Source organism: Hypanus sabinus, chromosome X1 (genome assembly GCF_030144855.1).
Source record: "Hypanus sabinus isolate sHypSab1 chromosome X1, sHypSab1.hap1, whole genome shotgun sequence".
In the NCBI taxonomy this organism is placed as follows: Eukaryota; Metazoa; Chordata; class Chondrichthyes; order Myliobatiformes; family Dasyatidae; genus Hypanus; species Hypanus sabinus.
The window spans coordinates 17478536-17503302 of record NC_082738.1 but is presented as its reverse complement, the minus strand read 5'-3'; the positions used below and the strand labels follow the sequence as shown (position 1 = coordinate 17503302).

Genomic DNA, 24767 nt, shown 5'->3' with positions numbered 1-24767 from the left:
CCCAGTAGATTATTTTTCTGCAACTATTAATGGATTAGGCTTGTGGCCATCTTTCTGTGTGGGGAATCAAGATAAGTGATGGGGAGCTGTTCATAACTTCACTGAACATGGTGCAAGCTCTGTTGATTTTTGATAAAAGCTGTGCCCTTGGGTGGTGGATGGGGGAGAAAGAGATAAACCTCAATCGGCACTCACTGGCCTGTACATCTTCATTCAGCCCTGCTGTTGTCAGCAACTTTGAACTGTATACATTTTGAAGAGAAATATCAATTTAGCCTTTGAGACTGGAGACTGTAATTATTCACCATTAATGCCTTAGCTTATCATACTGGTTAAATCTTGTGTTTAAACAGAATGCTCTGTGTTTTGTTTTGTAACCATGCAACCTGGGACAACCAGTACTAAAATTTAACAGAGTAAACTTCTGATTGACTGTAGGTGACTGGTATCATATTTATATTTGTAAGAGGTGAGGCAATTTTTACTTGTATCATTCCCCACCCTGTCTCTCCTAAAAATAAACAATAAATAAATAAATCACGCTCAATGAAACTCCATTGCACTAGCCAATTGCCCTGTTATGACAGGGGTCACCAACTTTTTGTGCATCGCAGACCGGTTTAATATTAACAATATTCTTGCGGACTGGCCGATGGGGGGGGGGGGGCCGTGTGGGTGTTAATCAGGACCAGAATATAGGTGATAAGTCAACTATAAGTCACTTATAAGTGCCTAATACACTCAATTTCGTTTCTAAAAGGGTTTATCTAACAAATTTAATATTAAACACACAGCGCATCTTTTCCTGCATGAACATGGTGATCAGATAATTATAACTCACTTGTAAGTCAATAGCATCATAACATTTTAAGTAACGTTTGGATATTAAACACACAGCGCATATTTTCCTCGTATGAACATATAAAATCGTTGCAACACACCAGTGAGAGGAGGACAAGGTAAGGGCCGGAGGTCCCCGTACCGGGGCCGCGGCAGTCGCAGTCCGGAGAGAGCGGCCGACTGAGCAAGGAGTGTGACACCATGTGTCCCCGCCCCCCGTAGGTAGGTAGGATCTATCGGCTGACAAAAGTTTGGCTGGAGGGATGACTTTCAGTAGATCGCAGCGAGGTAGCTGCTCTGCTACTTACAAAACCCTGAGTCTGAATTAGGTCGTCTGCGAATATTTTAGCACCGGGTTCCCCAAGAACATTCAGTGTGGTAAACAGGTTTACAGGCGGCCCCCATCTGTCCGCGCTCCAGGCCAGTAGCAACGGCACTTCTCGCTGGCCACGTGAGGCGGCTGATTACCCAAGGCCAACCAGTGATCCCTGGCGTGAGGGTATCACTGTGTTTAGGTGACTGATGACCTCGCATGGGTTCAAGTTCAACAGTGGGCTTGACAGGGAATGAGGAAAGATGCAGCTGACTCATACAGTTTCATATCACCAAATCATATCGTTTCCTCGCAGCCTGGTAGCACATTCTTTGCGGCCCGGTACCGGTCCACGGCCCAGTGATTGGGGACCACTGTGTTAGGAGATTCCTGACTCTTTGTGGGAACCCAACTCCATCCTGTCGTTCTTCAATTTGAATTCTGACACCCTTGTGGGAGGCACTGCAGAAATTATCAGCAGTGACTTTGGTTCTGACAAAGGGACATGGACCTGAAATGTTAACTATTTCTCTTTCTACAGACATTTGCACCATTTTCTGTTTTCGTAACAAGCTTTTGGATATTTATTTCACCCCACTTCCTTCCCATTTTCAAAGACTCTTTTACAACTAGTGTTCTCAGTATTATGTTTATTTGTACAGTTTGTTTTCTTTTGTACCTTGGTTGTTTGTCAGTCTTTGCTTATGTGTAGCTCTTTGTAAAATTCTATTGTACTTTTTTTCCTGTTAAATGCTTGCAAGAAAATGAATTGCAAGGTAGTATAAGTTTACTTTGAACCCAACTCCACCTGCTTTTCTGACCAAGTTCTGATACCTCAGCCCCTTTCTGCACTTGTGACGGTTGCAAATTAATTCCACTCCAGAAATGGATCTAACGTGAGGTTTGGCTGATCTGTTCCGACTGGTGCAACTGGTCAAAGCTATTGTAGATTGCATCCTCCAGTCCCCAATCATACAAAGCTTCAGCATGCAAAGATAATGTATAATAATGGATTGTCCATGCCAAGATTAAAGCCAACAGCTGGAAAGGCTATTTTTATGTTCTCATTTCAAATCTCGTTTCAGCTATTGTAAGATCTCATACAGCACCTGATGGCATGTGTATGGCACATTACTTAACAGGATCTTGTGTTGTCGGTCAGCTAATGATGTCAGTGTGACTTAACCTCTTCCTGTGCCTTGCCAATATCCTGAACGTAGTGCTCGCCTATTAATGAGCTGAAGTATTGGGACACGTTCCATACAATACTTACGTAGTATATTCATGCCATATAACTACAAATGAAATGTTCTGCTGTTAAACTTTGTGTAAATAGTCCTTTGGAGAATGTAGAATGTATCTCTATATCAGACAGTAACATGTGTACATTAAACTAACAAACAATTTGCTTTAAATATGGGAAGGGAATCCGCTGCGATCCTGATACTTATCCAAAGAAGGGCCTGTTACTGCACTTTGGTAGAATAAATAAAAGGGTTGACAATTTTCTAAATGGAGAGAAAACACAAAAATCCGAGGTGCAAAGTGACTTGGGAGTCCTTGTGCAGGATTCCCTAAAGGTTAATTTGCAGGTTGAGTCTGTGGTGAGGAAGGCAAATGCAATGTTAGCATTCATTTCAAGGGGACTAGAATATAAAAGCAAGGATGTAATGTTGAGACTTTATAAAGCACTTGGAGTACTGTGAGCAATTTTGGACCCGTTATCTTAGAAAGGATGTGCTGAAACTGTTGTGGGTTCAAAGGAGGTTCACGAGAATTATTCCAGTATTGAATGGGTTGTCATATGAAGTGCATTTGATGGCTCTGGGCCTGTATTCACTAGAATTCAGAAGAATGAGGGGTGGCCTAATTGAAACCTATTGAATGGTGAAAGGTCTTATTAGAGTGGATGTACAGAGGATGTTTCCTCTGGTGGGAAAGTCTAGGAGCAGAGGACACTGCCTCAGAATTGAGGAGTGTCCTTTTAGAAAGAGATGAGGAGGAATTTCTTTAGCTAGAGAGTGGTGAATCTGTGGAACTCTTTGCCACAGGCAGCTGTGGAGACTAAGTCTTTATGTATACAGTATATGAGGCAGGGGTTGATAGATTGTCGATTGGTCAGGGCATGAAGGGATACAGGGAGAAGGCAGGAGATTGGGGCTGAGAGGGAAAATAGATCAGCCATGATGAAATGGCAGAGCAGACTCGATGGGCCAAATTCCCTAATTCAGATCCTTTGTCTTATGGTCTTAAGGGAGATGTTGCTTCAGGCTTGAATAGTGGAATAAATTTTAGGAACATTTTAAAGATTTTTTTAAAATGTATTCCAAGTCTTAGATGGAAGAATCAGCATTATGTCCATCAAATAGTCAAGATGAAGAGTGTTGGAATGTACAAGAGGCCAGAGTTCTTCAGTCACCTTCTACCTCTTTCTCCCCACCCCACCCCACCCCACAATGGAATGAACCTTGAAATCCTCTTAATTTGCAAACTCCTCTGTAGCCCAATTCAGGCGAGACTTCAAGCAGCATTATTTTGTATTGAGAATGCTGTTCTCGAACCAATCCTTCTTTTTGGACTCTGACTTGATACTACATTTCCTCATTTTATACTGCCCCTCTTTCAAATTTGATTAGTTTTCTTTGGGTTAGGAGCATGATTAAGGCATATCAGAAATGAGAACCAGTGATCTAGGCAAAGTGGAGAAGAATGTGTGTCCTAAATGTGCAGACTTCTGCCTGAATTCTCAGTTCCAGTAGAGGATTCTTGCTCCCAATGTGAGCCCCAGTTTTTTCCCCTTCATTCCATTCTCCCATTTCCCCTCTACATCCAAATGCATCTGCATGCAAGCATACAGCTGACCAGGTTGAAGTACAGTGGTACAAGGTTTTGCTCTTTAAGGAATAAACTATGAAGGAAGAAATAAGTGCCTTTCTTCACTTATTTACATGGCTATGAACATTTGAGAAAAGGCTGAGGAGATTAATATGGTACCAGGTGACATTCTGAGTGAGCTGGATTGGTGTCTGCTGCAAAAGTTTGTGACAGATTTAGAGATTTGATTGAGCTGCACTTCTTTAGATAGTGTCCCTTAAACAGAAGAATAATCATGTCTAGGCTTTAAATAATGAACTTTCAGCATTATTCTGCATGTCACTGCTGAAGGGTCCCAGTCTGAAATGTCGACTGTACTCTTTTCCATAGATGCTGCCTGGCTTGTTGAGTTCCTCCAGCATTTTGTGTGTGTTGTTTTAGCATCATGTGATCTTTTCCTACTTCAACCTTCATTCTTAAAAGGAAAGAAATATTTGATTCACTTTGTGACATGTGCAAAGTCTGGTTCAAAGTCCTTGATTTTTGGTATTAAAACTTTATCTGCTTCATCAAAACTTTGATCAAGTGACAGTGCAATCTGAAGCAATCTTTAATCTGATCTAATTTTACAAAGTATGATGCAATGTGCTCCCTTTTGATGCAAGAACAGCATTTGGAATGAAGTATGAATTTAAAATCTCATAATATAAATGTATCTTCTCTTTCTAGATAATAAAGAAGATGCAACAGTCAATCGCATCGCGTAAGTGTAATCAAATGGAGCTCTCCCACTTTTCACTTTTGTCATTAGGATCTTGCTTGCTGTTGTTCATCTGGCATTAGGTTTGAATAAAGGAGGAGTTCTGGGATCATCTTCAAACCACAATCTGTAGAAATGACTCATGGTAACTTAGAGCCAGTCAATTGATTGAGGTCCAAAATCCTGTTGGACTTTGGTATCCATTGGTGAATTTGGAATATCACTGACACCTCAGCTCTGCCCTTTGTACAGCCACGTATTTAACTGTGAACAAATTAATTCGTAAACTAATCCTATTATCTGGATCAACATGTCAGCCCATGGCCTCCTCTACTGCTGCAATGAGGCCACATTCAGGTTGGAAGAGCAACACCTTATATTCAGTATGCATAGCCTCCAACCTGATGGCACGAACTTCGATTTCTCTAACTTCTGGTAATTACCCCCCTCCCCCAGTTCACCATTCCTGTTTCCCTCTCTCACCTTGTCTCCCATCACCTCCCCCTTCCCTTTTGTCCATGGTCTTTTACCCTCTCTTATCAGACTCCCCTTTCTTCAGCCCTTTCACCAATCAACTTGCCTGCTCTTTACTTCATCCCTCCCCCTCCCCCTCCCAGTTTCACTTACCACCTACTACCTTGTATGTCTTCCTCCACCCCCACACCTTATTACTCTGACTTTGCACCTTTCTTATTCCAGACCTGCTGAAGGGTCTTGCTCTGAAATGTCGATTGTTTCCATAGATGCTGCCCGGCCTGCTGAGTTCCTCCAGCATTTGTGTGTGTTGCTCGGATTTCCAGCATCTGCAGATTTTCTCTTCTTTGTGCCATTATCTGGATAAGTTTATTTTTGTTCTGTGACTACTTGTGCCGCCTCCTTCCCCATGGGAGTATAATCTGTGTGCATTGAGATGAGTAATTACGATCAGCCATGATCATTTTGAATGAAGGAATAGGTTTGAGAGGCCAGGTAGACTACTCCCACTATTTTATGTTCTTGTATAATTCAGCAGTAGTAATCGAGGAAAAGATTACAAAAACCCCACAACGGCACTTTCATTGCTTTAACAAGATCTGGGGATGACTGTTCAACATTTGTTGCCCTTGAAAAGATGGTGGTGTGCTAGCTGCTGCCTTGAGCCACTGTAGTCTTTCTGCTGAATGTGCATGCACACTACCATTGGGTAGGGATTTCCAGCATCGATTCACTGGACTGACAATGAAGGAATAGTGAGAGGTTTCCAGCTCAGGAGGTGGTGGTGTTTCTCAACACCTGCTGCCCTTGTAGTTGTTGATGGCAGAGATCATGAGTTTGGGCGATGCTGTTGCAGTAGCCTGGTGTTAACTGCAGTGCACTTTGAAGATAGTAGCAAGGACAATGAATGTTTAAAGTAGTGATAAACACAAGAGAATCTGTAGATGCTGGAAGTCTTGAGCGACCCACACAAAATGCTGGAGGAAATCAAGTCATGCAGCATCTGCTGTTGAATTAAGATGGTGAATACCAGTCAAGCACATTGTCTTATTCTGGAAGGTGTCAAGTTTTGTGTTGTTGGAGCTATACTTATCCAGGCATTCAAGCACTCTCCTGACTTGAGAGTTAAATAATTTATTGAGAGTTTTAATCAGCCTTGTGATTTTTTTCATTAAAACTCAATGATTTCTTGAGGAAGAAAATCCACTGTTCCCGTTTGACACAACTGTGCTTGAATGCATGTTGCTATGCTGTTCTTTTGTTAATTGGTCGAGATGCCACCACCATCTTCCCAATTTGGGGTAGGCAATGTATGTCGCTGGCAAAGCCAGCCCCGTTTCCTAAGGTTGAGTAAAACTTATCCAGAGCCACACAGAAAAATGTTGGATTGCAATTGATGAGTTATTCCTTTTGTACTTCTGTGTTTTAACTGGGGATGGCTTTCTTGCCTATAAGAAACAATATTGGCTCAAAACCGCTCTACTTGGGATGCAAGAACTGCTGAAGACACAATAAAACCTATAAATGCTGCTGATACAGAACATTAGCAGCAAATTAAAGTACCTTTGTCATCTTCTGAAAACCCCAAGTGAATTATGGTTGCGGTGTAGCTGTGCTTGGATTTAGATTTAACTTATCGAGGTACAGTACAAAACAGGCCCTTCGAGCCGTACCACCCCAGCAACCCCTAACTTAACCCTTGCCTATGTTGTGCTGTCGTCCCTGGAACAGGATAATGAACAGCCTGATCAGCATGTTGATGTATTTGTGCAAAGCCCTAGAGGTGCAATTAAATTTCTCAATGGTGTGGAGCATTTGAGTCATGTCCATCGAGTGCTGTTATTTGTATAATTTTGTGATTGGTGAATGCTCATTTAGTTGGTTACCACTTGCTTTATAAATAGGTGTTGTGCACAAATCCACTGGGTCATCCTAGGTTCTGCTTAAGGAAGGACTCCTGAAATACCAGAGCAACAGCCTTAGTGAATCTGCTTTGTTGTTGAGCATGGTGTAGTCACATGGGCCACATCTGCCACTGAGAAAACCCTGTGGGGCTTGATGACTTGGTAAACACATCGTCAAGGGATCCCCTTTCATCGGGAAAGGAATTAAATTTATTTAGATCTTTTGTATTAGCTTTTGCTCAAGGTAATTACTGAGACTCTGAAGTCCTTTCACCATTTGTCATCTCTGTGCACCACTTCAACACAGAATGACACTGCAATCTGTGAGAAACCCAGTATCTTTTCAATCCACTGGTCTTTTTTTTGGGGGGGGGGTGAAATTACAGGGCCAGAGTGATATAAAATGAAACTTGCACCACCTAGAATTGAGTAAGTACATAGCTGTGTAGTTCTGCTTAAGGCTTAAAAATGTTACTGCAGTGTTCCAAGGATTATTGCTGGTCTGTAATGCTTAGGAGTCACTTTTAACCTAGTTGGCAAAAATACTAAAGCAGCTATGTTTCCCTGGGAAGGTGCCTCCTGAATATCTGCTGAGTGCAAACACATAACTAGCATGTTTTAGCCTCTTTGGCAGGTTCAGGACTTTTTTTAATAGGGTCCTTCTGGATTCACTTTGCTATATACACTCAGTGGCCACTTTATTAGGTATTTCCTGTATGTTGGTGGTCTTCTGCTGCCCATCCAGTTCAAGGTCCCACACGTTGTGCATTCAGAGATCTCTTCTGCACACCACTGTTATAATGTGTAGTTATTTGAGTTCCTGTCAGCTTGAACCAGTCTGGACATTCTCCTCTGACTTTGTCATTAACAAGGCATTTTCACCCTCAGAACTGCTGCTCACTGGATTTTTTTTTTGTTTTTCACACCATTCTTTTGGAAGTCTAGACCAGGGTTTCCCAACCTAGGGTCCACAGAACCCTTGCTTAATGGCATTGGCCCAAGGCATAAAAAAGGCTGGGAACCTCTGGTAGAAACAGTTGTGCATGAAAACCCCAGGAGATCAGCGATTTCTGAAATCTCAAACCACCCCGTCTGGCTCCAACAATCATTCCACGGCCAAAGTCACTTAGATCACATTTCTTCCCCATTCTGATGTTTGGTCTGAACAACTGAACCTCTTGACCATGTCTGCATGCTTTTGTGTATTGAGTTGGTGTCACATCATGGGCTGATGAGATATTTGCATTAATGTACAGGTGTACCTTATAAAGCAGCCACTGAGTTTAAATGTAGCCAACACCAAGGACACGAAGGATGTGCACGGCAATGACCCAGTTAATCAGTGGCACCTTTAGAGAAGGAAGTGAACTCTGTTTCTCAATCCTTGGCCCCTTCTGCCTGTACGTTTAATGTAAGATGTTTATTCTTTGTGTTGTGAAGTAGACAACTTCAAAGAGCTTGACTAACAATATTTTGTTTGAACAGGCTTTGGATGTGTACGTTCACTCTTGCGGTATCTGCTGGCGCTGTCTTTCTCCTTCCATTTTCAATCATTAGCAATGAGATTCTGCTGTCATTTCCTGAAAACTATTACATTCAATGGTTGAATGGTTCACTTCTTCATGGTGAGTATTCATTGGATTTGCTCCTAGATAATGTATAGAGCAATGCAGAACGGACGCCGGACCTTCGGCCCAGCGAGTCCCCATGGCGCCCATCCAGCTTGTCCCAATTTCCTGCGTTCGACACATAACTTTTTAAACCCCCTCTCCATGTACCAATCCAAGTGCTTCATAACTGGTACAGTTGTACTTTTGCTTCAACTACATCCTCTGGCAGCTTGTTCCATAGACTCACCACCCTCTGAAAAATTTGTCCCTCAAGTCCCCCTTTTAAATCTTTCCCCTCTCACCCTAAATCTGTGCTCCGTAGTGTTGGACTGCCCTACCCTGGGAAAACTTCTGTTACTGTTCATCTTATCAATGGCTCTCATAATTTAAAATATCTGTAAAGGATGTTCTCCTATACTCTGAGGGATAAAGACCTAGCCTGGCCAACTAGCTCCCCATATATCTGGCCCTTTAGACCTAGTAGCATCCTTGTGAACGTGCATTCTTTCTGGTTTAATCCCGAAAACAAGGTGACCAAAACTGTACACAGTATTCCAAGTGCAGCCTCACCAACAACTTGTACAACAGCAACATAATGTCCTAACTCCTATACTCAGTGAAATCCAGCATGCTGAACACCATCCTGTCTACTTGTGATGCCACTTCCAATTAACTTTACCCTTGTACACTTAGGTTCCTCTTTTTGATTATAGAATTCAGAGGGACTTAGTTCATTTAGGGAAGTGTACTGAAGTCTTCAAAAGGCAAGATCAAAAGTGAAGTTTTCTACCTTAATAAATTACATTATTTTGCCCTCAAATCACAGCCACGGTGTTCTTAAAAAAAAAAAATACTGCACACAGTCTAAATAGAATGTCTCCTTATACAAAGGTAAAGTAAAACAGCTGACAAGACTTTTTAAATGTTCATTTCTTGACCTCTAGCTGAAGCAGCAATTGTGTCAGTTAATGGGGAAATGGAACCATGGTTTCTACTCTAAGTCACTATCCTGCCAGTCAGTTTTGGGTGGGATTTGGTCACTTGCATGAGTGTGTGGGTCTCCTAGAAGATGTGTCACCTGGGACATGACAGAAACTTTGCAATGGTTGGGCTCTTTGGGACAGGGTACGATACAACACATAAAATTGCTACTGAAGGGCAACAGAAGATGCAGAGACGAATAATCACTATTAATTTACTGGCCATAGGAACTCAAAAGCACAATCTGCTGCTCACTGACTATTATAGCTCACTTAATTTAATGTCTACGTATAATTGATCTGAATTACAACTTAGATTGTTATTCAGTTAATAATTTTTAACACTTGAAAATGAAGACATACTTTATCCTTCACTTCGCCTTCAGTTAATGCTGCCATCTAGTGTTAACTTGGGGTAATGCAAAGTAAGTTTGCAGGTTTGAAGAAAATAGCCATTTGATCATACCTGCTGCCCCACAAATCTAGACTGAGATATTTTTCCTTTGGTAATTGAACTCTCTGTCTCTTCTTATTCAGTGCCACTTTGTCATCCACTTTTTGTTTTTGGAGTGTCGGCAATTGCCAACTCCAGGACTGACAATGGTGCACGTAAATACTAATCTCTTCAACACTAACACAAACGGCCCAGGTGAGAGAGAGTGCACTTACTTGTATGATCTTTGTCTAGATAAAAGGAGTTGCCTGAATATCCAAGAAAGTATTCACCTGTTTAAACTTTTTGATATCCAGATTTGCAGTGTACTGTAAGGATTAATGTTTTGGCTCAGATGACTGTCAGTGGATGAAACCTGGTATTTGTTCCAAATTGTATATATTTTTTAAAAGTTTCATTTCTAATGGCTTCCAAAATAGAAGCATCCTACTATAGTGGATTATTATTGAATAATCTATTCAAATTGTTTTGCTTTCCCGGTTAGCTTATAAATAAGGTTTTTTTTGTTATTTTGGATAATTAAGATTCAGTGATGCCAGTTTGAAAAGCCACATTGTGCAGTAGGGATATTTCAAATTCAGTGATTCTGACAGGTAATTCTACAGAGATTGAAAGGGTCCTTTGTCTCTTCTCTCTGCAGGCCTGTGGAACCTTGTTTTCCTCTTCTCCAACATCTCTCTGGTGTTTCTGATGCCTTTTGCATACTTCTTCACTGAATCAGAAGGATTTGTTGGCTCAAAGCAGGTAAGAAAGGATGCAATTATGTTGTAGACACCTGGAATTTCAGCAGTAAATGCCTGTAAGTATTACTGATCAAAATAAAATACCTTAAAATAGCTGTTATTTCAGTTAGAATGGTGTGTGTTACTTTTGGCAGGAAAACAGTTGTGATTGTTGCATAAAAGGTGTAAATTTACAACGAACGAGGACTTAAGTTCTACTTCCTTCCACCTTTAGTTGAGGTGCTCTTGTGGGAGGACAGAATTTGCATTGCTTAACAAAGAGCAAGAGTCATTTTTTCATGGGCAGAATGAGTTCAGAGACAGAAGAAGAGGTGAGAGAAGCGTAAGAAAGAGTTTTGGATGAGGGTGGGGGATGGACTCTGGACTAATGAGAGTTTGGCTTGATGAGCTGAAGAAAACTGGAGATCAAAGAAAACTGTGGGTTCATTGAGCTACTTGTTGCAAGTGAGAGTGGAAAGATGGGGGAAAAGGTGATAGCATTTGGTCAGACAGAAAAGGAACAGGAAGTTACCTTTGACCCTGGGTTTGTCAGTAATTTTGACAGAGGAGGATGACACCAAAAGTTATTTTGTGTTCCAGTCAGATTCAGTGATGAGTAGCTTGACCATTGTGTTTGATAGCATCTTGTTAGGCTTTGCATTTGCTGGTTTGTTTTAAAATATATTCAAAGTTCAGAGTAAGTATTATAGAAGTACATAAAGTATATGTATGTCACCACACACTAACCCGAAATTCATTTTTGAGGGCATTCATAGTAGATACAAAGAAACAATCAAATCAATGAAAAACAGACAAACAACCAATGTGCAAAAGTAGCACAAATACATTTTTTAAAAAAAGAAAAGTATTAAGTATTGAGAATGTTAGTTGTAGAGTCCTTGAAAGTGAGTTAGAAGTGGTTGTGGGATCAGTTCAATGTTGGGGAGTGAAGTTATTCGCTGTGGTTCAGGATACTGATGATTGAGAGGTAATAACTGTTTCTCAACCTGGTAATGTGTGACCCGAGGCTCGCGTACCACCTCCTTGATGGCAGTCTTGAGAAGAGAGTGTGGTCTGGATGGTGGGAGTCCTTGCTGAATGTTGCTTTCTTGTGCCAGTTTTCCACGTAGATGTGCTCAGTGATGGGAAGTGCTTTACCTGTACTGGACTGGGCTGTATCTACTATTTTTTTTTGTAGGCTTTTCCATTCAGGGGCATTAGTTGCATTGCAGCCTGGTATGGAAACACTAGTCAGTATACTCTCTAACACATGTCTATAGAAGTTTGTCAAATTTCAGATGATGCGCTAACTCGGCACAAACCACTAAGAAAGTAGAGGTGCCACCATGTCTTCTTTGTAATGGCAGTTGCATGCTGGACCCATGATTGAAAAGCTGGCTAAGTGGTACCATAATAACAACCTCTTACTCAATGTCAGCAAGACCAAAGAGCTGATTATTTACTTCAGAAGCAGGAAACCAGAGGTTGATAAGCCAGTCCTCATTAAAGAACCAAAGGTGGAGAGTGTCAGAAACTTTAAACTCCTCGGTGTTATTATTTCAGAGACCCTGTCTGGGCCCAGCACATAAGTGCAATTGTGAAGAAAGCACAGCAGCACCTCTACTTCCTTAGGAGTTTGTATAGATTCGGCATGACATCTAACACTTTGACAAACTTCTATAGATGTGTGGTGGAGAGTTTATTAACTGGTCGCATCACAGCCTGGTATGGAAATACCAATGCACTTAAATTGAAAATCCGACAAAAAGTAGTGGATACAGCCTAATCCATTCATGGTAAAGCCCTCCCCACCAGTGAGCACATCTCCATTAAATGCTGTCATAGAAAAGTAGCATCTATCATCAGGGACCCTACCATCCAGGTCATGCTGCCTGACCTGCTGAGTTCCTCCTGTATTTTGTTTGTGTTGCTCCTAATTGATAAATGTTTTTGTTTTAAACAGGGAGTAATGGCTCGAGTATATGAAACGTCCGTCGTCCTCTTTCTGCTGACTTTACTGGTTCTAGGGATTATCTGGGTGGCATTTGCAATTACCAATGATGATGTAGCTAGTAGAGAATCTCTGTATGGTGAGTACCTTGTAGAAAGTTGAGGAGACATGGCAGCAAGAAATTATGTTTATTTTAATCCTTCAATCCCAGTCCCTTGATTTGGAAGGCAACATTGTCCCAAACCTGCATTACTTCAGGATGGAGATTCACCCATCCTTGTGACTTGGCACATTCAGGCTACGTCCACACTAGACCGGATAATTTTGAAAACACCGGTTTCGCGTAAAAACCATAGGCATCCACACTATGCGTTTTTAAAAATATCTCTATCCACATTGAAACGGAGATTTCGGCGAATCTCCTCCTCCTGCGCATGCACAGGACACATCTATCGAAAATAAGCGACATGTTTGGTGTCGAATCTCACCGTAAAAGTGCGCGTTTGTGTAGTTACAGACTAGAAAAACTTAAAACGATGGACAGCTGTTGGCTCTCGCGCAGGAGAACTTGTTAGTTTAAAAAAAAACAAATACTGGAGCGTACGGAGGCAGCCATCAGGGAGTTCACAGACAGTATGACCCAGCTGACAATGAACATTGAAAAACTGACTAACTCTGTTGCATTAATAAAGCACCTTGTTAAATGTATAAAACATGTCTGCATCAGTATTATCTTGTACTTCCATACAATGTTACATTAGGCTGTTACACGTCTATTGTCAGAGAAGTACTTTCATAAATAGGTAAACCACCTTCATACGAGCAAGGACAGAAAACAGGGCAAAGTGAGTATACTTATTTATTCAGTAAGTTATGGGTCAAAGTATTTGGCAAGTCCATTTCTAACTCTTCTGGCTTCAGTCTCGTTGCCGTCTATTCTGAAATTGTTAGGTTGCATTCAAGAAAACAATGAAATGGCGCGCTGTCGTCTGATAGCATTTTCAGATTTCTCCGGTTACCCCGTCCACACTGATCCAGCCAGTCGAGCATTTTCAAAAATACACACTTTGGAGTGCGTTTCTGAAAATCTCAGGTTTCGAGGGACGAAAACACCGTTTTAGTGTGGATGGAGGGTAAAAACGAAGAGAAAAAGCTTCGGTTATGGATTTATCCAGTGTAGTGTGGACGTAGCCTCAATTATTACAGCCGTTGAGTTTAAAAGCTGAGTGTCGACATCCTGTTTGCTGCTGTTCTGTTCTTTGTTAACCTGTATTTTCTTTCACCAACAGATCTGTGGTATTATTACCTGCCTTATCTATACTCTTTCATCTCTCTATTTGGAGTCCTGCTTTTTCTCTGTAAGTAACTCCACAAATATTTATAGCCAGTGTTGCCTCTGATTTGTATATCTCATGATGGCTAATTGTATTTAGAAACAACTCTTCGACATTACTTATTTAATTTTTTTGGATCTGAGCAGTGACGCCTTCACATTTATTTGCTGCCAGGATAGAGCTTTAGTTGAACAGATTTAACAAGGGAAACAGACAAACCACACAACTGGAGCAGGACTTTCCAAACAGTTTGACTTCCCTTGCATGTTGGCACAAAGTTCTCTTTTTTTTTTATGCAGCCAGTCTTTGTTTGTTGGGCTTAATTGTTTTTGAAAATTCTACAGCATTTCAACATTTTAATTGCTGCTATTGTTTTAGTAGAAATGTTGTCAAGAACATTATTTTCAAATTGATTAAAAACTAGAGTGTTGATTTGAGCAATTAACCCTGTCTTCTCAGTCCTACTTGAACATCTATAATGAGTTATAGAAATAAGAAATAATGGGCACCACGGTGATGTAGCGGTTAGCGTGATGCTATTACAGTTTAGGGCGTTCTGGAGTTCAGAGTTCAATTCCAGCACCATCTGTAAGCTGTCTATACATCCTCCCTGTGGAATGTGTGGGATTCCTTGGGTGCTCCGGTTTCCTCACACAGTCCAAAGACATACTGGGCTTGGTTAATTGGTCATTGAAAATTGTCCTGTGATTGAACTAAAGTTAATTGGGTTTGCTGGGATGGTGTGGTTCGAAGGACTGGAAGGTCTACTCTGTGCTGTGTTGCTAAATGAATAAAACATTTTTTAAAACCATGGAATAATGCAGACAAATTTTAGCTATCACAGCCAGTGCAGTAGATCACATTTCTTATAAAATGGAGACTGAAACATAAAAGGAAAGCATTCACAGAGATCACGCACCTTGTCCACACTTACCTGATCTCCGCATCCCATAGCGTCATTGAACACTACAGCGCAGAAACAGGCCTTTTGCCCTATTAGTCCATGCTGAACTATTAATCTGCCTACTCCCACCAACCTGCACCCGGACCATAGTCCTCCATACCCCGCAATCCGTGTACCTATCCAAATCTCTCTTCAATGTTGAAATGGACCCGCATCCACCACTTCCAGTGGAAGCTCATTCTGCATTCATACTACTCTCTGAGTGAAGAAGTTCCCCCTTAAACATTTCACCTAACCCACAACCTCTAGTTCTAGCCTCAATCAACCTCAGTGGAAAAAGCCTGCTTGCATTTACCCTGGCTATACACTCATAACTTTGTATATCTCTATCAAATCTCCCCTCAATCTTCCATATTCTAAGGAATAAAGTCCTAACCTATTCAGTCTTTCCTTATAACTTAGGTCTTCCAGACCTGGCAACATCCTTGTAAATTTTCTTTGCCCTCTTTCAATTTTATTTACATCTTTCCTGTAGGTAGGAGACCAAAACTCAACACAGTACTCCAAATTAGATCTCACCGTCTTGTACAACTTCAGCATAACATCCCATCTCCTATACTCAATGCATTAAAGGCCAATGTGCCAAAAGTTTTCTTTACGACTCTCTCTCTACCTGTGATGCCACTTTAATTGAATTGTGGATCGATATTCCCAGATCCCTCTGTTCTACCGCATTCCTCAGTGAAAACCACTCACCATGTAATCCCTATTGAGGTTTGTCCTCCCAAAGTGTAGCATCTCTCCTTGTGCCTTGCGCAGCTGATTCCTTATCCCTGTCCCTGCCCTAAGCTGTTGGAAGTCAAACTTGAGCAAATAGTTGAGCAGCTCTCCAGTCAGCCTCTCCTTTTTATTTTATTATAGACCATAAGACAAAAGCAGAATTGAGCCATTTTGCCCAACAAGTCAGCTCCACCGTTCCATTATGGCTGATTTATTTTTTTCTCTTGACCTTATTCTCCTGCCTTCTTGCCATAATCTTTAACACCCTTATCAATCAAGAGCATACTAACCTCCGCTGTAAATATACCCATTGACTTGGCTCCACAACCATCTATAGCAATGAATTGCACAGATTCACCACCCTCTGGCTAAAGAAATTCCTCCTCCGTCTCTGTTCTAGAGGGATGTCCTTGTATTCTGAGGCTGTGCACTGAGGTTCTCAACTCCGTCATATTGGACACATCCTTTCCACTCTCTAGGTGGCCCCCGTTTTTCGAATGTTCGCTTTACAACAGCTCGCTGTTACGAAAAACCTACCTCTTTTCACTAACCAAAGAGGATTTTCGCTTTTACGAAAAGAAAGACGCCCGCTTTATGCATGTGTTACCCCGAGAAATACTACCATGACCGTGAAGCCTTGTGCGGGCAGTTGTGTGTGCATGCGTGTACGTGTGTAGGCATGTATGTGCGCTTGTGTGTACGTGCCGATTTTTTTTTTCTCTCTCCAAATCAATTTCAGTTTGCTGTCTTCTGGATTTTTGATAAGTGAAACTACACCGTACATAAAATATTTCTACTTTATATAGGCTGTATATTTATCACATCATTCCTGCTTTTACTATATGTTCGTGTTATTTTAGGTTTTATGTGTTAATTTGGTATGATTTGGGAGGTTATTTTTTGGGTCTGGGAACGCTGAAAAATTTTTCCCATATAAATTAGTGGTAATTGCTTCTTCGCTTTACAACATTTCGGCTTACAAACGGTTTCATAGGAACACTCTACCTTCAGATATCGGGGGAAACCTGTATCTCAGCCTTTCGATATTCAGTGTATTTCATTCTTCAAAGTTCCAGTGAGTACAAACCCAGAGCCATCAAACTCTCCTCTCATTCCTGGTATTATTCTTGTCAACCTCCTTTGGAACCTCCCCAATGTCAGTGTATCTTTTCTAAGATAAGGAGCCCCATACTGCTCACAATACTCCAAGTGTGGTCTGACCAATGCTTTATAAAGCCTCAGCATTTCATACTTGCTTTTATATTCTAGTCCTCTCAAAATGAAAGTTAGCATTGAATTTGCCTGCCTTACTGCAGACTCAAACTGCAAGATAAATGTAAGGGAATCCTACATGAGGACTCCCAAGTCCTTTTGCATCTCTGATTTTTGGATTTTCCTCCCATTTAGAAAATAGTCTACACTTTTACTCCTTGTACCAGTCCATGATCATACACTTTCCTACACTATATCCAACCTGCCACTTCTTTGTCCATTCTCCAAGTCCTTCTGCAGCCTCTCTGCTTCCTCAACACTACCTGCCCCTCTGCCTATCTTTGTATCATCTGCAAATTTGACCTCAAAGCCATTAATTACACCATCCAAATCATTGACTTAGAACGTAAAAAGAAGTGGTCCGAACACAGACCCCTGTGAAGCACCTCTATTCACTGGCAGCCAACCAGAAAAGGCATTCTTTGGCTGCTGCCAGTCTGCTGATCTTCTGTCAATATAACAAAATATTGCACATCTCAATTGAGTTACCTCTCGCTCCTCTAAATTTGTGGGCACAGTCTGAGTAAATTGCAAAGGTCTTTGATTTGCAAAATTGTCTTGTCTTTCCAGCATGCACTCCTTTTGGTTTGTCACGAATGTTCACCGTCACTGGGCAGCTGCTTGTGAAACCCAGGGTGAGTAACTCCGAACACCTTTGGTCCTGCTCAACCTACAGGTGGGGATCTCTGAATGCTAGCAGCCATCTGGCATCCCCTTTGAGCAGCGTTTGCAGGCTGACTGATGTCTTGGTGAGCGTACATTGCAGGAGGGTCACCTGGCTGATAATTGGGAAGAAAGATGATGTCAATTTTCAATTCAAGGACATTTCCAATCCCAACTGTTGACTGACTGAAATAAACACATGAAATACTTTAACTAATCAGCAGATTGGGTTCCAACTGATTGTGAGTGCTCTAAATTACAACAGTAGTGAGCAAGTGAACATGGGACCTTTAATCTGACTTGGTTCATGCTCTATTTGCATTTGCCCATTAATTACTGAAGGATTTCCTGAAAGAACTATCCAGAAGTCAAATTTATTGTCAAATGTGCAAGTACATGTGAAATGCCCAGGTGCAACGAGAAACTTGCTTGAAGCAGCATCACAGGTTCACACACACAACATTCACAAGAAAAACCCAAGTTAGACGTCATATAAAACTATGTAAGAAGGAACACAGTTGGAACAAAAATAAAGTCCATTGTAGTGCAAAGTGCTCATAGTGTTGAGGTAGTGATTAGGCCTGTGCCATTCAAGAACTGAATGGTTGAAGAAACATGGCTGTTCCTTAAGCTGATGATGTGGGACTAAAGGCTTCTGTACTGTGCCCAGTGATGAGTGTGAGAAGGTGGCATACTGAGATGGTGGGGATCTTTGATAGATGAGGGGGCACCTCTTGCAGATCCTATTGATGGCGCGGAGGGATGAGCCCGTGATGTACTGAGCTCAGTCCACTACACTACAGCTTCTTGTGTTCCTGTATTTTGGAATTACTGTATCAGACCGTGATGCAAACTCTTTGCGTTTGAGTGCCCTTGTGTTATAAACCAAGATGTAAAATGTCCTGTGGTTCCTTTTAGATAATAAATGGGAAAGTTATCAATTAGACAGTATATTTCTGCAACACCATTTAATTTGGTTGGGGGTGGGGAGGGGGAAGGAGTCGAATCAATTATCTCCTTGTTTGGGCTCTCACTCTATGCAAAACTGTGGATTGTAGCAATGAATATGCTTCAAAAACACTGAGTGCCTTGAAATTCTCTCTTTCTGCCATCGGTCAATGAGTAGAAAGTTTTTGAAATGCAAGATTTCACAGCGAGTTTAAACTTGCTTCCACCAGCAGAGCTAAATAAAATATAAAGAAAGACATTTTGAAGGCTGTTGAAAGAAGTCAGCAAGTCCATGCAGAAAAAAGTGTTCTAAAGATGGCATTGTTTATAAGGGAAGTCCTTCTGCAATGCAAAGTAACATCAGAAGATTGGTGTAGTAGCTTTTAATAAGAGAGGGGTGGTCACTGTGGTGAGAAGTGTATGTCAATTATAAACACTTCATTAGAACTTTGGAGAGAGTTCTCTCCCTCTCCTCTGCACCCCCCCCCCCACTTGCCTTGCCCACTCTTTTATTTTTGAAGCGAGGTATGCACCCCCTTCAAGTCAGTGCTTAGTAGATGCACCTTTGGCCTCCCCCTCTCCCTCTTTCTCTGCTAGCCCCCAAAGAGCCTTTTTCTGTGGTGTAACGCTCTCTGACTCTGTTAAAGGTGCTCTATAAATCATGTCGTTGAAGGTAGAGGGGATATTTCATTCATCTTGTTCTTGTACTTTCAGACTTTTGAAGATCTTGATGAACAGCTCAACTGTACAATATTTGAAGAGGCAGCTCTGGCACACAAGTTAAATGGTTTGGAAAACTGTTTTTTACACAGCCATCAATGGTGAAATAAGCTTAGCTGGATTTAACATCCCTTTTTTTGTGTTAAATACTAATAATAAGTATTGCATTCGCAAACAACAAATTTATTTTTCTTAAATTTGGCTTCTATTGTATTGTACAGCATTATATCCCAAATCGCTACATTGGCAAGCTTGATCTGCAATTAAATGACCATTTTACCTGTTGTTTCTTTAAATCAACATGGTTACTAATGCATAGATTTTGTTATGGTTGCAGGCAAATTATCAACCTGCTGGGTGTTTTTCAATGTGGAGTCACTCAAACGCCAGTTTCTGGCTATACATGCTAGGAGGCTTAAACTAGGTAAGAGAAAAAGTCTCTCTGTCTCTTTGTCCCCAACCCCCTCCGCCTGCCCTCTTACCCCCCCCCCCCCACTCTCTCTTGCTCTTTTTTTTCTCTCTCCAAATTAAACAACATATCTATTCCTATAGAGATGAGAAGAAGAACGTCAGCCTGGCAGAGGAATCTGGGTTATCTGTTGGCAATGTTGCTGCTTCTGATATTAACTGTAAGTGAATAATAGATTATAATTTTTTTGGGGGAGGGGGAAGAAATTCTACCCTCTTGCCTGCCTGAACATAACAAGTGAAGATTTTGGCCCTCAACTATTTTGTATGTTATGGATCAATTCATGTACCGGTCAATGATGCAAGGTACATACAGACACCTCATTCCAGTCCACTTCATCTCAATATGCACCTTGTTCACGTAGGAAATGCAGTGCACCCAATCCTTTCTTGTTTGCTCATACAGAGTTGCTGATTGCATAGAATATTTGTTTACAAAGTGTACTGCAAGCTGTTTTTTAAGTGCTTTGCCAACTGAATGCAGGCAATCGCTGAACAAATTTACCAAGTGCACAACAGTGCACTTTTTAGTCTGACCTTGTTGCTGTTCAAGGTTTTGTTTTGAGTCAAACTCCTGAATTTTAAAAACATTGCAAGTTCACTGTATATCTGGTCTGATTAGAAATATTAAGTGTTTCTCTGCAAAACCGCTTCGGATCTTATCAAGGTTGAATTGTCTATTGCAATATCCTAATTGCATTCTTTGATATGCCCACTCTGATCTTTTACAATTTAAAAAAAATAGTGGCAAGGTGATCGCTTGCAGGATTTTCCAGAATTTGGGAACTGTTGATACCTGGAATTCTTTACTGAATGTCTGACAGCAGAACACTGTGTCCTTGATTCCAAAGAGAGCTTGGTGAAAGTGTAAGTTTAAATCCATTCAGTGCAGAGTTTTGGTAAAGTTTGCTTTGTACCAACATACTTCCTGTAAGCTAGCCTTTTGTAGTTCTGTGCTCTCAGTGGCTTTGAGATTACACAAGTTCAAAGCAAATTTTCTACATTGAGGTCAGTTTTGTGCCAGTTTTTTTTTGTTATAATTTTAAGCTGTTGATTTTTTTCTTGTCGCAAGGTTCCCCTCAGCACCATTTCACTCGAGCTGAGTGTCTGCAGTTAAACCAGGGCAGGACTTGAACAGTAAATGGTTAGATCCTGGGGAGTGCTGTAGAACCGAGGGTCCAAGGGGCACAAGTAGTTCCCTTAAAGTGGTGACAGGCAGGCGGTGAGGATAGCCTTTGACATGCTGGAGCAGAGAAGGGTACCCAGACAGTGGAAAACATCCTGTATTGTCCCGGTACCGAAGAAACCACAACCAAGGGAGATGAATGACTTCAGACCTGTTGCTTTGACGTCGCACGTGATGAAGACCATGGAGCAGCTGATAATACAGAATCTGAGGCCACAAACCAGGCACGCCCGGGATCCTCTTCAGTTTGCGTATCAGGAGAAGGTGGGAGTGGAGGATGCTATCACGTACTTGCTGCACAAATCCCTCTCTCACCTGGACAGGGTCAGTGGTGCTGTGAGGATTACATTCCTGGACTTCCCTAGTGCCTTTAACACCATCCAGCCCAGGATCTTAAGGCACAAACTAACGGAGATGGGAGTAGACTCACACATGGTGGATTGGATAGCAGACTACTTGACAGACAGACCTCAGTATGTGCGGTTGGGAGACTGTAGGTCTGACACGGTGGTCAGCAGCACAGGAGCGCCGCAGGGGACCGTGCTCTCTCCGGTCCTGTTCACCCTGTACACATCAGACTTCCAATATAACTCAGAGTCCTGCCATGTGCAGAAGTTCGCTGATGACACGGCCATAGTGGGGTGTGTCAGGAATGGTCAGGAGGAAGAGTATAGGAAACTGATACAGGACTTTGTGATATGGTGCAACTCAAACTACCTGCGTCTCAATATCACCAAGACCAAGGAGATGGTGGTGGACTTTAGGAGACCTAGGCCTCATATGGAGCCAGTGATCATTAATGGAGAATGTGTGGAGCAGGTTAAGACATACAAGTATCTGGGAGAGCAGTTAGACGAGAAGCTAGACTGGACTGCCAACACAGATGCCCTGTGCAGGAAAGCACAGAGTCGACTGTACTTCCTCAGAAGGCTGGCGTCATTCAATGTTTGTAGTGAAATGCTGAAGATGTTCTATCGGTCAGTTGTGGAGAGCGCCCTCTTCTTTGTGGTGGCGTGCTGGGGAGGCAGCATTAAGAAGAGGGACGCCTCACGTCTTAATAAGCTGGTAAGGAAGGTGGGCTCTGTCGTGGGCACAGAACTGGAGAGTATGACATCGGTGGCAGAGCGGAGGGCGCTGAGTAGGCTACGGTCAATCATGGAAAAACCTGAACATCCTCTGCACAGCACCATCCAGAGACAGAGAAGCAGCTTCAGCGGCAGGTTGCTGTCAATGCAATGCTCCTCAGACAGGATGAAGAGATCATTACTCCCCAACACCATTCGGCTCTACAATTCAACCACCAGGGGCAAGACATGTTAAAGTGCTGGGGTTAGAACTGAGCTTAAGTTACCACTCAATGCACTTTAGTAAACTATTTAAGAACTTTTTAAAAGCTATTTATTAATGCTTTTTGGGAGGGTGATTTTAGATGCATATCATATTTATACTGAATTAAATACTGTATGTAATTAGTTTTGCTACAAATAAGTGAATGGGACACTGGAAAAATGTTGAATTTCCCCTTGGGAATGAATAAAGTATCTATCTATCTATCTATCTATCTATCTATCTATCTATCTATCTATCTATCTATCTATCTATCTATCTATCTATCTATCTATCTATCTATCTATCTATCTATCTATCTATCTATCTATCTATCTATCTATCTATCTATCTATCTATCTATATCTATCTATCTATCTATCTATCTATCTTCAGTTAAGGTTCTTAGAACAGGTGCTGGGATGTCATGAACAAAGTGTTGTTGAAACCGTACTTAAGAGTATTGTGCGTAGGTCTGGTCACCCCACTATAGGAAGCTAGAAAAGTGCAGAAAAGGTTCACGAGGATGTTACTGGGACTGGAGGGCTAGAGTTATAAGGAGAGACTGTTTTCCCTGGAGAGGTAATTTTCATAGAGATTTATAAAATCATCAGAGACATAGATAAAGTGGTTCATCACAGCATTTTTAGGGTACGGAGAGTCTAAAACTACAGGGTGTAGATTTAAGGTGAGAGGGGAAAGGTTAAAAAGGATATGAAGAACAACATTTTCCACACAGAGGGTGGTGGGAAAATGGAAATGGTTGAGGCAGGTACAATAATATTTAAAATACATTGGGACTTGGGACAAATGCAGGCAAATTGGGCTAGCTCATGTAGGCCTGAAGGGCTGTTTCTGTGCTGTATATAACTATGATTCTGACCATAAGCATGAAATGATCACTATTAATGATGCTGGTAGCTTAGCGTCTGGCTGGCTGTCATTTGTATGGCCGCAGGAGATGGGCGAAATAATGATCGGTTGTTAGTTCTAAAATAAACTTTTTATTGTGTGGTAGTTGATTGATGGTGCTGAATCCGGAAAGTTCAACTTCACATTAAAGGGCTCATTGAGATGAGCTATTTGTTGACTTTTGGCACAAACTTGTTTGGCTCTGTTGGAACTAGCAGTTGTGCATTACTCAACCTATAAATAAAAGTTACTTCATTTTTTAGGAATTGGTGTACTCAGTCAAATCAAATATAATTCGGTCTTTGCACTGTTCATACTAACTCTGGGGAACAAAAAGGCATCAAGTTGTTCCAATTGAGCTGCATCACTACCAAATGTAGCATAAGACTTCCTCTGTCCCTGGCAGAACTACTGTTATGCAACTTTGTGAACCTTCTAAAATCATATGTTTATCACTGGTGTTTCAGGGAATCTCTGTCCTGGTGGTGGGGTTCCACATCCTTCAATTACTAATTGATGAAACAGCCATGCCTAAAGGAATGCAGGTAAAGAACTTGAATATGTACTTTGCTGTAAATCTGGAGTAAGAACAAAATGATGGATACTCAGCAGGTCAGGCAGCATCTGTTGAGGGAAAAAACAGTTAATGTTTCAGGTCCAGGACCTTTCATCTGAGCTGTTCTTTTGATACTGCTTAACCTGAGCACTTTTAGCTTTGGCTTAATTCACTGTGTGTCATATTTGCATGCATGTTTAGGAAAAGTCATCAAAGTAGCGGACACACTTTGCATCGCTTTGCATTTTTTCTTTAAGAAAGCCCATCTTTGTTGAGAAAAGTCAGTAGGATGGGTTTAATTTGGCAAGGGCAGCCTGGTAGCATAGCAGTTAGTGCAGTGCTAGCAATAGGGGTTTAATTCCTCCCACTGTCTGTAAGGAGTTTATGCATTCTCCCTATGTCCACATGCTTTGGTTTTCTCCCCCATTCCAAAGCTGTACAGGTTAGGGTTAATAAGTTGTGGGCATGTTATGTTAGCACTGGAAGCATAGCAACACTTGTGGGTTGCCCCAGACATCCTCAGACTGTTGGTTGTTGACACAAACAAAGCATTTCATGGTATGCTTGGATGGACGTGTGATAAATAAAGCTAATCTAATCTAATCTGTTATGGATAAAAGGGTAAATTGCAGATTGCTGATCATACAATGTAAGATCTGGGGCTGAATGGTCATCTCCTGGTCCTATGATCCACCCATGCTTTAGTAAAGAGTAGAAGGTTAAGTTAACCAACTCCTTTAAAATCTATTCCTATCTTGTCTAGCCATTGTACTGTGATTATGGTTAGAATCACTAGAGTACGACGGCTTTATATTGTCTAAAAATCATCAAAGTCCTTGGAGCTAAGCAAAGCCCAAATATGAGGGCAGTTTTGCA

The 24767-nt window shown here is 41.4% G+C and overlaps 1 protein-coding gene across 3 annotated transcripts in view; it reads left to right on the top strand.

Moving 5' to 3' along the window:
• lmbr1l (limb development membrane protein 1-like) overlaps positions 1-24767 on the top strand; it is an 84541-nt gene that overhangs the window by 37215 nt on the left and 22559 nt on the right. For all 3 annotated transcript variants that reach the window (XM_059955975.1, XM_059955974.1, XM_059955973.1), the window contains exons 3-12: positions 4697-4730; positions 8591-8730; positions 10790-10893; positions 12835-12961; positions 14112-14180; positions 17683-17747; positions 19438-19510; positions 19781-19867; positions 19996-20072; positions 23803-23880. In XM_059955975.1, the coding sequence (XP_059811958.1) occupies positions 4697-4730; positions 8591-8730; positions 10790-10893; positions 12835-12961; positions 14112-14180; positions 17683-17747; positions 19438-19510; positions 19781-19867; positions 19996-20072; positions 23803-23880 (854 nt within the window). The remainder of the gene's footprint in view (positions 1-4696; positions 4731-8590; positions 8731-10789; positions 10894-12834; positions 12962-14111; positions 14181-17682; positions 17748-19437; positions 19511-19780; positions 19868-19995; positions 20073-23802; positions 23881-24767) is intronic.